Source organism: Coenobita brevimanus, chromosome 60 (assembly GCF_032717465.1).
Source record: "Coenobita brevimanus isolate Jiangsu-jjx chromosome 60, ASM3271746v2, whole genome shotgun sequence".
NCBI lineage: Eukaryota > Metazoa > Arthropoda > Malacostraca > Decapoda > Coenobitidae > Coenobita > Coenobita brevimanus.
The window spans coordinates 26544625-26556877 of record NC_137013.1 but is presented as its reverse complement, the minus strand read 5'-3'; the positions used below and the strand labels follow the sequence as shown (position 1 = coordinate 26556877).

At 38.6% G+C, this 12253-nt stretch overlaps 2 protein-coding genes across 2 annotated transcripts in view; both read right to left on the bottom strand.

Moving 5' to 3' along the window:
• The window catches only part of LOC145403013 (uncharacterized), a 763478-nt gene that overhangs the window by 253623 nt on the left and 497602 nt on the right, over positions 1-12253 (bottom strand). The gene's annotated exons all lie outside the window — the stretch shown is intronic.
• LOC145403067 (thrombin inhibitor rhodniin-like) overlaps positions 5519-12253 on the bottom strand; it is an 18024-nt gene continuing 11289 nt past the window's right edge. The window contains exons 4-5 of the mRNA XM_080274905.1: positions 8221-8376; positions 5519-6128 (exon numbers count right to left, since the gene is read on the bottom strand). Of these exons, the coding sequence (XP_080131031.1) occupies positions 8222-8376 (155 nt within the window). The 3' untranslated portion in view covers positions 5519-6128; position 8221. The remainder of the gene's footprint in view (positions 6129-8220; positions 8377-12253) is intronic.

Below are 12253 nucleotides of genomic sequence, written 5' to 3'. Positions count from 1 at the left end.
AACCACGTTCTTTGCTGAGATATTTCTAAGTGGAATGGCTTCAGGATAACGAGTAGCCATATCAATCAGGGTCAACACATAAGAAAATCCTGAAGAAGTCTTAGGAAGACGGCCCACAATATCCACCAACACACGGGCGAATGGCTCCTCAAAAGGAGGAATGGGAACTAGAGGTGAAACCTTTTCGGTCTGATTACACTTCCCCACAACTTGACAGGTGTGACAAGACTTACAATACCAGGAAACATCTCTGAAGATACCTGGCCAGTAGAAGTGTTTCAAAATGTGTGCCACAGTCTTCTTCACTCCAAGGTGTCCTGCCAAACTAGAATCATGAGCCACTCTAATGATATCCCGCCTACAAACACGAGGGATGACAACATGATGTACAACCTCCCATTCACAGTCGGCTGATGCTGTTGGGGGTCTCCACTTCCTCATAAGTACTCCTGACCTTATATAATAACAAGTAGAAGCACCAACTGACTCTTCCTCACTGCAAGCAGAGTTAGCTAGACCTTTCAACTCAGGGTCAGCAGCCTGCAACTCAACCAACTCTTGACGAGACAAATTATCAACACTACGGGGTACTGCCTCATCTAGTGAGTGGTCCAAATTAGCAAGAAAAGTGTCAGCTAGGATAACATCATTATCATCATTATCCTCTAAGTCACCAGTAACTTTAGACTTAGCCCTAGTGACAGCACATGCAGAGAACTCATCAGGGATATTACAATCCTGGGTCGCAGTCACTGGTTCACTAGACAACTGAGGAGCTGGACACACTTGACTTCCACCAATATCATTTCCAAGTAAGAAAGTTACACCTGACATTGGGAGTGTCTCAACCAACCCAACCATAACGGAACCATTAACAAAACCAGACTCTAAATTCACTCTGCACAGAGGGACAGAGAAGTAATTATTCCCTACACCTTGTAAGATTACAGTTTCATCAGAGGAATTAACATTAGAGCCTAGAACACTAGTCAGCATAAGGGATTGGCAAGCACCTGTATCATGATATATTTTAACTGATTTCCTGTCATTACTGTCCAGAGGACTGACAAAACCATCAGACAGGAAATTAGCCTATGAACTCTTGAGAGTATCACCCACGTTACTTGTCCAAAGGGAGGGCTTCATCATGAGAATTTAATTTACCCCTCAAAGCAGGTTCAGTTAACTCGGTTAAAGAATTCTGGGAACTCTCAAGGGTGGACACTAGACCAATTGACTGAAAACTTAAAGACTCCTTTTTGTTCACATCACGCTGTCTCCTGAAACATATCTCCGTAGTATGACCAAGCTTACTACAATAAGTACATTTACTTTTCCGAAATCTAGAGGTGAAGCTGGTATTTACTTCCTGAGAAATATCATCTTTATTCTCTTTCCTGTTACCTGTACTCTGAGTAGAGGCAACGTACTTACTCTCAGCTTTCCTTTTTTCTTTAGAATATCTCTTGCGAGTGAGAACATATTCATCAGCTAAAACTGGAGCATCAGACAAATTATCTATTCTTTTCTCATCAAGATATAGGCTTACATCTTTATTAATACACCTTTTGAAGTCCTCCAGCAAAATCATCTGCTTAAATTTGTCAAAATCAGAATCCACATTCTTAGAATTTAACCACTGCTCTAACAGATCTTCTTTGATTTTTGCATACTCAACATGGGATTGCTTATCTTGCTTATAAGTTGTCCTAAATTTTACTCTACAGGCTTCAGGAACAAGCTCATAGGCCTTAAGACTCAAGCTCTTAACAACATCATAATTATCAGATTGATCCTGAGGCAAAGATGCATAAGTTACTTGAGCTTTACCAGTGAGAACAGTCTGAAGGAGTACTGGCCAATACTTTTTGGGCCAATTAAAAGCTGTAGCTACCCTCTCAAACAACTGAAAATACTTAGATAAATCAGATTCATTAAAAGGAGTGACAATTTTAACACTTTTAGCCACATCAAAATCATCATAGCTAGATGATACAGTTCCACCATGTTTCATGCGATAATCATGGTCTGCCTGAATCCTAAGCAAGTTCAATTTGTGCCTGAGCCTGTGCCTGTGCCTCCTGAATACGAGCCTGAGACTCAGCCTCCTTAGCCTCAGCCTCCTTAGCACGAGCCTGAAACTCAGCCTCCTTAGCACGAGCCTCCTGCAGGGCTAGCTGTAACTTAGCTATTTCAATATGTGTTTGCTCATCTGGAGGAGTTACATTAAACAAGCTTTTATTAATCATGTCAACAATTTGATCTTTAGAATGATGAGAGCGAACAGCAATTCCCAATTGTTGTGCAACAAGCTTAAGTTCATTCTTTGTTCTGTTTTCTACATCACACACTGTTTGCACATTTGACAAAAAATGTTTGGCTTCATCAAGAGTAGTAATAGTAGACATCATGAATAAATCACAGTCACAAAATATCAAGCAATATCCTTATGATAATATCCTGAACATCCTGGCGAGGTTGCCAAATTTATGTTACGGAAGAGAGAGAGATAATGAACACTTCAAGTGAGAATACTAAAATCACTACTGTCCCGCAACATTCCAGGTTCAAAACAAAAGACTTAGGTAAAATTACAAGTTAAAGTTTAATGCTCAAACTAACAACTAAACATTCAGGACTCATCAGGATAATATAATGGCAAAACAGGTTACATATATGGTTAACAGCAATAGCCTCTATTAACATGAATTTAGCAAGAGCAAATTTATCTAAGTCAGCCCTGATAAATGAGAAAACCGGCTAATGCTCAGTTAAAGCAAGATATATTATTACAGATACAAAATATTATTAATAATGGCTGACATCAAAAACTCCACATGAATTACAAAGACCCCACCAGGCCCACGAATCAACGCCTCGGGGTATACAGTACAAGAAAAATGGTAATAACACTTATACTCAAATTATACAGCAGCTAGATGATTGGAGACTTCCTGAGCACTCACAAAAATACACTATACAGGGGAGGACAGAGATGTGAACAAAATGAGGAGTAGATCTAAGTGGCAATTAATGCAGAGACTGAGCTCATTACATAGGGGCCAGCAGAGCTTGATACAACTTGTAAGAAGGACGCGCAAATGAAGCCATAGGGGACAAAGAGTTGACAATCCTGCTCTGAACAACAGAAAGAACGACTTACTCTACTATAAGGGGGAGAAGGGTGGAGTGAGGTAGAACACGCAAGCCTAGTCACTATGGAAGCCACGAGGCGAATTGTGATCAAACATGCAGCATACTGTAAGTTAGAATTATACAAAGGATGATGAAATCATAGGCTATGTAACAAAAAGCACACACATAAAACTACCTCCGGACTCCTAAAATCAGTGACCTGACGATCTTAAGTTTCAACAACCATGTATGCTCACGAGGAGTTAAGACCGTGTTTATTCCATCAATATGATGATGTTTTGATTACTTTTGCTACCAGATGATTTGATTCAGTTCTAGAAATGGCTTTCGTATTAATGTGATATCTAACCCCTCCAGTTTGACAAGTGTTTCCTGAAGTGCAAAAAACTGGCAGAGAATTAAAAAAAATCCCATGCTGATTGTGCTAAACATAATTTACATCTCTACACTGCTCTCTGAAACTACCAAGATTTTAATCAGAACAGCTGCTGTTTCCAACGTCTTCCTGTATCCACTCGACCACCACCTATTTTTAATATGAACGCACTTATTGAAAACTATCTATCTATCTATATACCTAGGCTGCTTCCCCCATGGAAAGGGAGGTAGCTGAGACAGGACGACACACTCCCCATTTACTCATCCATTCAAACACATTCATTCGCACCTTAGCCCCAAAGGGGAGAACGGACAGATCCTCACCGCACCACACCGCACAAGGGTCAACTGTGCAATGCAATCAGTGACATCTGCAGCAGGGCCCGACAGCAGAGTTGGTTTACCCCTGCCACATCATAACAGACCCATCCCCTGACCTGCACCTGACCTGACTAGCTGATCATACCAAATGTGGGAGAATATCCCCTCAGGGCTGCGTCATCACTTATTCATTCACAATTTCTCTCCATTTATTTCTGTCACGCACAGCCACCCTTCCTTGTTCAACAGACATCCCTTTCGTATCCAACGCTCTCTTCACACTGTCCATCCATCCTATTCGTGGTCTCCCTCTCAGCCTTACACCTCTCACATCAGATCTAGTTATCTTTCTCACCAATTGCTCATTATCCATTCTCTCCATATGCCCAAACCATCGCAACACCCTCTGCTCAACTCGACCAGCCATCTCCCGAACAACTCCAGTTCTCCGTCGCACTTCATCATTTCGCACTCGATCCATACGAGTCTCTCCACACATACTCCTCAGACACCTCATCTCCACTATATTCAAACTTTTCCTCTCTGCTACACCCATATTCCAAGTTTCAGCCCCATATAACGCAGTCGGTACCACAACACCCTCATACAGCATTCTCTTTACATCCATTCTAAGCGAACAACATCTAAACACTTTTTTCATTCCTCCCAGCACCTTTCCTACTTCATTTATTCTAAACTTCACTTCTGCATCTATTCTTCCATCCACAGCAACATGTGACCCTAGATATTTAAAACACTCTACCTCCTCAAGCAACTCACCATTATAACTATATTCATCCCCCTACCATCTACCAACCTCGTAAACCTCATCACTTTACACTTATTCTCACTTACTTTCAATTTCCTCCTTTCACACACCCTTCCAGACTCCTCTACCAACTGTCTCAATCTCTCCTCTGAATCAGCCACCAGTGAAGTATCATCTGCAAACAACAGCTGCTTCAGATTCCACTCTCCACCATCAACATTCACCAGACTCAGACCTCCACCTAAAACTCTTGCATTCACCTCCCTTACAACACCATCCATGTAAATATTAAACAAACCAAGGCTACATCACACATCCCTGTCGCAGCCCCACTCTCACGAGAAACCAATCACTCACAGCATTTCCCACTCTTACACACGCTTTACTTTTTACATAAAAACTTTTCACCCCTTTTAGTAACTTACCATCAAGTCCATACAATCTTAAAACAGTCCACAAAGCTTCCCTATCAATTCTATCATACGCTTTCTCTAAATCCATGAATGCCCAAAGCACATCCTTGCCTTTCGCTAAATACTTTTCACACACTTGTCTCACAGCAAACACCTGATCCACGCATCCCCTCCCTTTCCTAAAGCCACACTGCTCATCACCAATCACTCCCTCTGTACCCTCTCTAACTCTCATAATTAACACTCTACCATAAAAAAAACGACAAATTAATAAGAACATTTCAGGACAACCAAACAAAATTGGGCAAATTATGGTTTTTCTGTTGGAATGAATTTGATGTTTGTCACTGATGTACTGTTTATGTAAGTTTGCATCAGGTAGTGTGTGTGTGTGTGTGTGTGTGTGTGTGTGTGTGTGTGTGTGTGTGTGTGTGTGTGTGTGTGAACAGGTATATGGGAGGAATAAAAAAGAAACTCTGCAAACATTATGCTGTAGTTTATTCAGTTGAACAGACTGTTTGCCATGGGCATGGTTTAAAACTCTGTCACAGATTAATTACATGTCAGTAATTTGCACATAAACAGTAAATATTCCTAAAGCAAAGTTCGTGATACTATTAAGACATAATTTCGTTTTTATAATACTTATTTAAAGCATAACTGTTGTGTATACAGTAGTTTGACATCAAAAGAGGTTTAGAATCAGTATATGAAAAATTTTCAAGACTTCATTTTTTTTTCTCGTTGTTGTGAGAAATCACAGGCACAATATAAATTTTAAACTGTCATTATATTATCCCCTTTAATCCAAAGACGTATTGTGCATTCTATCTTTGCTGTAACCAGTTTAAGAAGGATTTCCCGACCTTTCAGTACGAAGAATCCCCTCAGAGAGAAAGAGAGAAAAAAAAAAAAGTGTGACAAGAGAGAAAAGTTATAGACACGTCTCCGGGATACAGGGATTAAAATCTACGGAATGTTCCTGTTGCATCTTTGTCAGTGGAGTGGTGGTAATCCCGCCGTCACCGCCACACACCTGCCGGTACACTGCACCTGGCGCCGCCACATCTACCGCTATGCATACAACATGGCTGCCGGACACAATACAAACATTATAGGCACATTGATAATGAGGGTTATTGGCTAAAGAAGTACTGAATTTAGCCTACATAACTTCACACACACACACACACACACACACACACACACACACATATAATATATATATATATATATATATATATATATATATATATATATATATATATATATATATATATATATATATATATATATATATATATATATATACAGTATATATATTGTGTGGTACGTGGGGACGCTCACCATCCACTCACTCGATGTAGTGCTGCTCTCTGGTGTCTGCCCTTTCCTCTCCATCCTTCTTTCCTTCCATTCTCTTCTGTCTTTCTTTCCTTCATTCATTCCACTTCCTTCAGCCTGTGGGTGACTCTACACTGAGTGACAAGCCAAATGGTTTCCTGTGCACCAGGAAGCCATTTATTACGCTGGGTGGTAACCATATAACCAAATTTTGGCGCCTGGTGGTTTAGTGGGTAATTATTGCGCTGCAATCGGATTGAGCCGGCGAAGGTTTATATCCAAGGGGTGGTTGGGGTTGATTGCTCATGTAATACCACTCAGCGATGAGTGAGACTGGTCACTCTCATCTTAAATGTCGACGCCAACTGCCTAGCCCCGGGCTCCTACGCTCCTCATGGGGCAACGTGAAATTGGATTATATATATATATATATATATATATATATATATATATATATATATATATATATATATATATATATATATATATGAGAGAGGGTGTGTAAGTTGGGAGCCGGGCAGTGAAATGGCGGGGGACAGGGTGACGTGGAGGCGATTTGTTTGTGGCCACCCCAAACGGGATTGAGGCGTCTGGCAATATATATATATATATATATATATATATATATATATATATATATATATATATATGTATTTGTGGTAGGTGGGGGTTTCTGCCCTTTCCTCTCCTCAATCCTTCTTCCCTTCCATCCTCCTCTGTCTGTCTCCTTCATTCTTTCCTCGTCCTTCTCCCTGTGGGTGACTTTACACTCCCTCCTATGTCTTTCTTCATTCTTTCCTCTTCCTTCTGCCTGTGGGTGACCGTACACTGAGTGACAAGCCAAATGGTTTCCTGTACACCAGGAAACCATTTACTATGCTGGATGGTAATCATATAACCAAATTTTGGCGCCTGGTGGTTTAGTGAGTAATTACGGCGCTCCAATCGGATCGAGTCGGTGAAGGTTTATATCCAAGGGATGGTTGGGGTTTATTGCTCACATAATGCAACTCAGGGATGAGTGAGGCTTTATTGCTCACATAATGCCACAGAGATGAGTGAGGCTGGTCACTCTCATCTTATATGTCAGGACGAAACTGCATAGCCCCGGGCTCCTACGCTCCTCATGGGGCGATGTAGGATTGGATGATGATGATATCTAATATACTATAGCAGCAGCCGTGTGTGTGTGTGTGTGTGTGTGTGTGTGTGTGTTTTGGGCAGCCGAAACTACACATTCAAATCGCACCAAAACTGGCACAAAAATCGCAAAAAAATCGCTGATGTGAAAAAACTTGGTCCCATCACGATTGAAAACTTTAACCATATTTAATGAGCGATCACATTTTCACCAAAAAAACGACGCTCCCGGCGGCTGGCATAGGATCTCCGTAGAATTTTTTGCCCATAGGTAGGACTAAAATATACTGTAGGCCTAGCAGTAGCCATGTGTCTGTGTGTGTGTTTCGGGCTTGCGTTCGGACAACTTGAGTTCCACTTCCAAACCTGCAAATAACAGGATCAGTTGGTTAGCTGCAAAAAATCCAAGTGACAACACTAGACTAGAACAGCACATAAACGGACCTTCATGGGACCTTCGATGTTGCCTTGATGGCCGATAGTGACAACGATACACTAGAACAACACATGAGCGTGAGAAGCCTCGGCAGGAGCAAGTATGAGGGGCCCAAAGGGCCCACGAGCACTTGTGTATACTATGTACAACTTTCTAATATCAACTTATTTTTCATCAGTAATGTACAAGACGATATTAGAAGGCGTTTTTAGATTCCCTGAGTCAACAATAATACGTCCAAAAGTGTAAGAAAATGTCCTTACATCAACAGGCCCCGCAGTGGGCGAGTGTGATGGATGGGTCTTCGCACTGAGCACCACGCAGGTTGCAGGCGTTACCGTAGGTCACACCGTTGCTGCCACACACAGGGTCGTACTCCAGGGTGCACAGTGTAGGACACTGTTCTTCTCTAGGGGAAGCTGAAAAGTAATAATTACATTGAAAAAAAAAAAAACACAGCTGGAATACGGGAGAAATATTAGTTGGAGCATCGAACTTGATAGAACTGTACTCCTCTAATGATATAAAGAATCGTTTGTCAGTCGTTAGAACGGTATATTATACCAAGCTAATGACTGACAAACGATTTTTGATCAGACTTCGTATTATGAAGTCTGATCAAAAAGTATTGAAGTTTTAGCTGGTAAAAAAAATAAAATAAAAAAATAAAAAAAAGCTTATTGTGCTTCAAAATGTCTCATGCGACTCAAGACTCTTATCCCAGTGATCCTTCATTTGATGGAAACTTTTTTTATGGTTAGTTTTGGGGGTTGCCAAAAAGAACTTTGTTCCATTTGTTTTTATCTCATATCTCCACCAATCTCAAACCCTTCAGCATCATATTCAGTTTAGGAAACAGCCAAAGGTCAGCCAGAGCCATGTGAAGAGAGTATGGAGCCCGCAGGGCCTGTGTGATCATGTTTTTGGCCAAAACATCCTGGATGAAATGGGATGAGTGGGCAGAAGTCATGACATGGTGGAGCTTCAAGACCACCTCCTCCCACAACTCTCGTCTATTGTGATGCCTTCTGGAGCATACTCGTAATCAACAACACCCCAGTGGCAAAAAAAAAAAAAAAAAAAAAAAAAAAAAGCACAAGCTACGCCTTAATTCCTTCACCTAGATTCATCGCCAGAAACTTGCTCGATCTTCTTGATGGTTTCATACTGCGTGTCACCTATCTCTTGGTATAATTTGATGCGATAACCTTGGTTGTACTATATATATATAATATTCATTATATATATATATATATATATATATATATATATATATATATATATATATATATATATATATACAATATATATATAATAAATATATTATATACTGTATTATATACATTATATATTATATATGTTTATATATATAAATATATCCCATTGGAGCCCAGTGTCCGGAATATTGGACAGAACTGGGATTTTTCAAGTGTTTATAAAGTAGGGAACCCCCGGGTAGGGACCAATGAGCGTCCCGACCAGCAGCCGATGGGCGGAGGGCGGTACGCTTACAACCCACCAAGTGTCATGCCTCGCCCAGCACCCCTGGGATCCAATGGGATATATATATATATATATATATATATATATATATATATATATATATATATATATATATATAATATACAAATACATATATATATATATAGGTAGATAGATGGATGGATAGCATAGATAGATAGATATAGATATAGATATATATATATACTATATAAATTATATAATATTCATATACATATATATATTATAAATAATATATATAATATACATATATACAGTATATACATATATTATATATATAAATAATATTCATAATATATAATTATATATACATATATATATATATATATATATATATATATATATATATATATATATATATATATATATATATTATATACTTTGGGGGATGAAGTGCGTGAAAGGGTACAGCAGGGAAGGAAGGTTGTTGGTTCACTGACAGCAGTGATGAGAAATAGGGAGGTGAGTATGGAAGTTAAGAAGTCACTGCATGATAGTATTGTGATCCCTACACTGACGTATGGAAGCGAGTCGTGGACCTTGCAAGAGGGAAACAAGTCAAGAGTGAGAGCAGTGGAAATGAGTTACTTGAGAGGAGCATGTGGAGTGACATGGAGGGACAGGTTGACGAATGAAGAAGTGAAGGAACGTTGTGGGGTGGATGTGGATGTGGCTGAGGAGATTAGGAGAAATACATTGAGATGGTTTGGACATGTGGAGAGAATGAAGAATGAAAGACTGACTAAGAGGGTGTATGTAGGTGAGGTGGAGGGAGGGAGAGGGAGGGGTAGACCGAGGATGAGGTGGAGGGATGGATTTTAGAGGTATATGAGGGAGGGGGTGATGAGTTGGGGGGAGGGTAGTCAAATGGTGGGTGACAGAGCGACTTGGAGGCGTTTTGTCAGCTGCCACCCATTGCGGGATTAGGGCGTCGGGCTATATAGATAGATAGATATACATTATATATATATATATATATATATATATATATATATATATATATATATATATATATATATATATATATATATATATATATAGTATATTTGTGGTAGGTGGGGGCGCTCACTCGATGTAGTGCTGCTGTCGGGTGTCTGCCCTTTCCTCGCCATCCTTCTTTGCTTCCATTCTCTTCTGTCTTTCTTTCCTTCGTTCTTTCCTTGTCCTTCTGCCTGTGGGTGACTTTACACTCCCTCTTCTGTCTTTCTTTCCTTCATTCTTTCCACTTCCTTCAGCCTGTGGGTGACTCTACACTGAGTGACAAGCCAAATGGTTTCCTGTGCAACAGGAAACCATTTACTACGCTGGGTGGTAACCATATAACCAAATTTTGGCGCCTGGTGGTTTAGTGGGTAATTATTGCGCTCCAATCGGATCGAGCCGGTGAAGGTTTATATCCAAGGGAAGGTTGGGGTTGATTGCTCATGTAATGCCACTCAGGGATGAGTGAGGCTGGTCACTCTGATCTTAAATGTCAAGACCAACTGCTTAGCCCCGGGCTCCTACGCTCCTCATGGGGTAATGTAGGATTGGATGATGGATATATATATATATATATATATATATATATATATATATATATATATATATATATATATATATATATATATATATATATATATATATATATATATATATATATATATATATATATATATATATATATATATATATATATATGCAGTATATATCCCATTGGAGCCCAGTGTCCGGAATATTGGACAGAACTGGGATTTTTCAAGTCTTTCTGAAGTAGGGAACCCCCGGGTAGGGACCTATGAGCTTCGCGACTATAAGCTAATAGGCGGAGAGCGGTACTCTTAGTTCCCACCCAGTGCCATGCCTCGCCCAGCACGCCTGGGATCCAATGGGATATGTATAAATAGATAGATAGATAGATATTGTATTACATATATTATATATAATACAAAAAATATATAATATATATAATATACAATATATATATTATATATATACATTGTATATATACTGTATATATATTATATATATATATATATATAAATTGTTTATATATACATAATATATATTATATATATAATATATATTATATATATATATTCACAATATATATATATATAATATATATATATTGTATATTATATATATTATATATTATTTGTATTATATATTATATATATTATATATTATATATATAATATTATATATATATATACTGGATACACACACACACACACACACACACACACACACAAACACACATATATATATATATATATATATATATATATATATATATATATACACACACACACACACACATTATATATATATATATATCTATATATATATATATGTACATATATATATATATATATATATATATATATATATACATAGCAGCAGTGGTTGTTATTAGACTATGCAAAAAATATACCATGAAAGTCATACAAGTATATGCATTAACTTCTCAAAGCCCAGATGAAGAAATAGAAACATTCTATGATGACATCTCCCAGATTATGGAAGAAGAAAACACAACATATACTATACTCGTGGGAGACTTCAATGCAAAAGTTATAAAGTCGAAAAATGGAGAAGCATGTATGGGAAAATTTGGAGTGGGAGAAAGGAATGAAAGACGAGAAATGCTGGTAAATTTTGATGATGTTTTACATGAGAATAATGAACACATTCTTCCACAAAAGGACAGGAAGAAAGTGGACCTGGAGAAGCCCAAATGGAGAAACAAAGAATGAAATCGACTTCATTATAGCAGATAAGAATAACACGAAC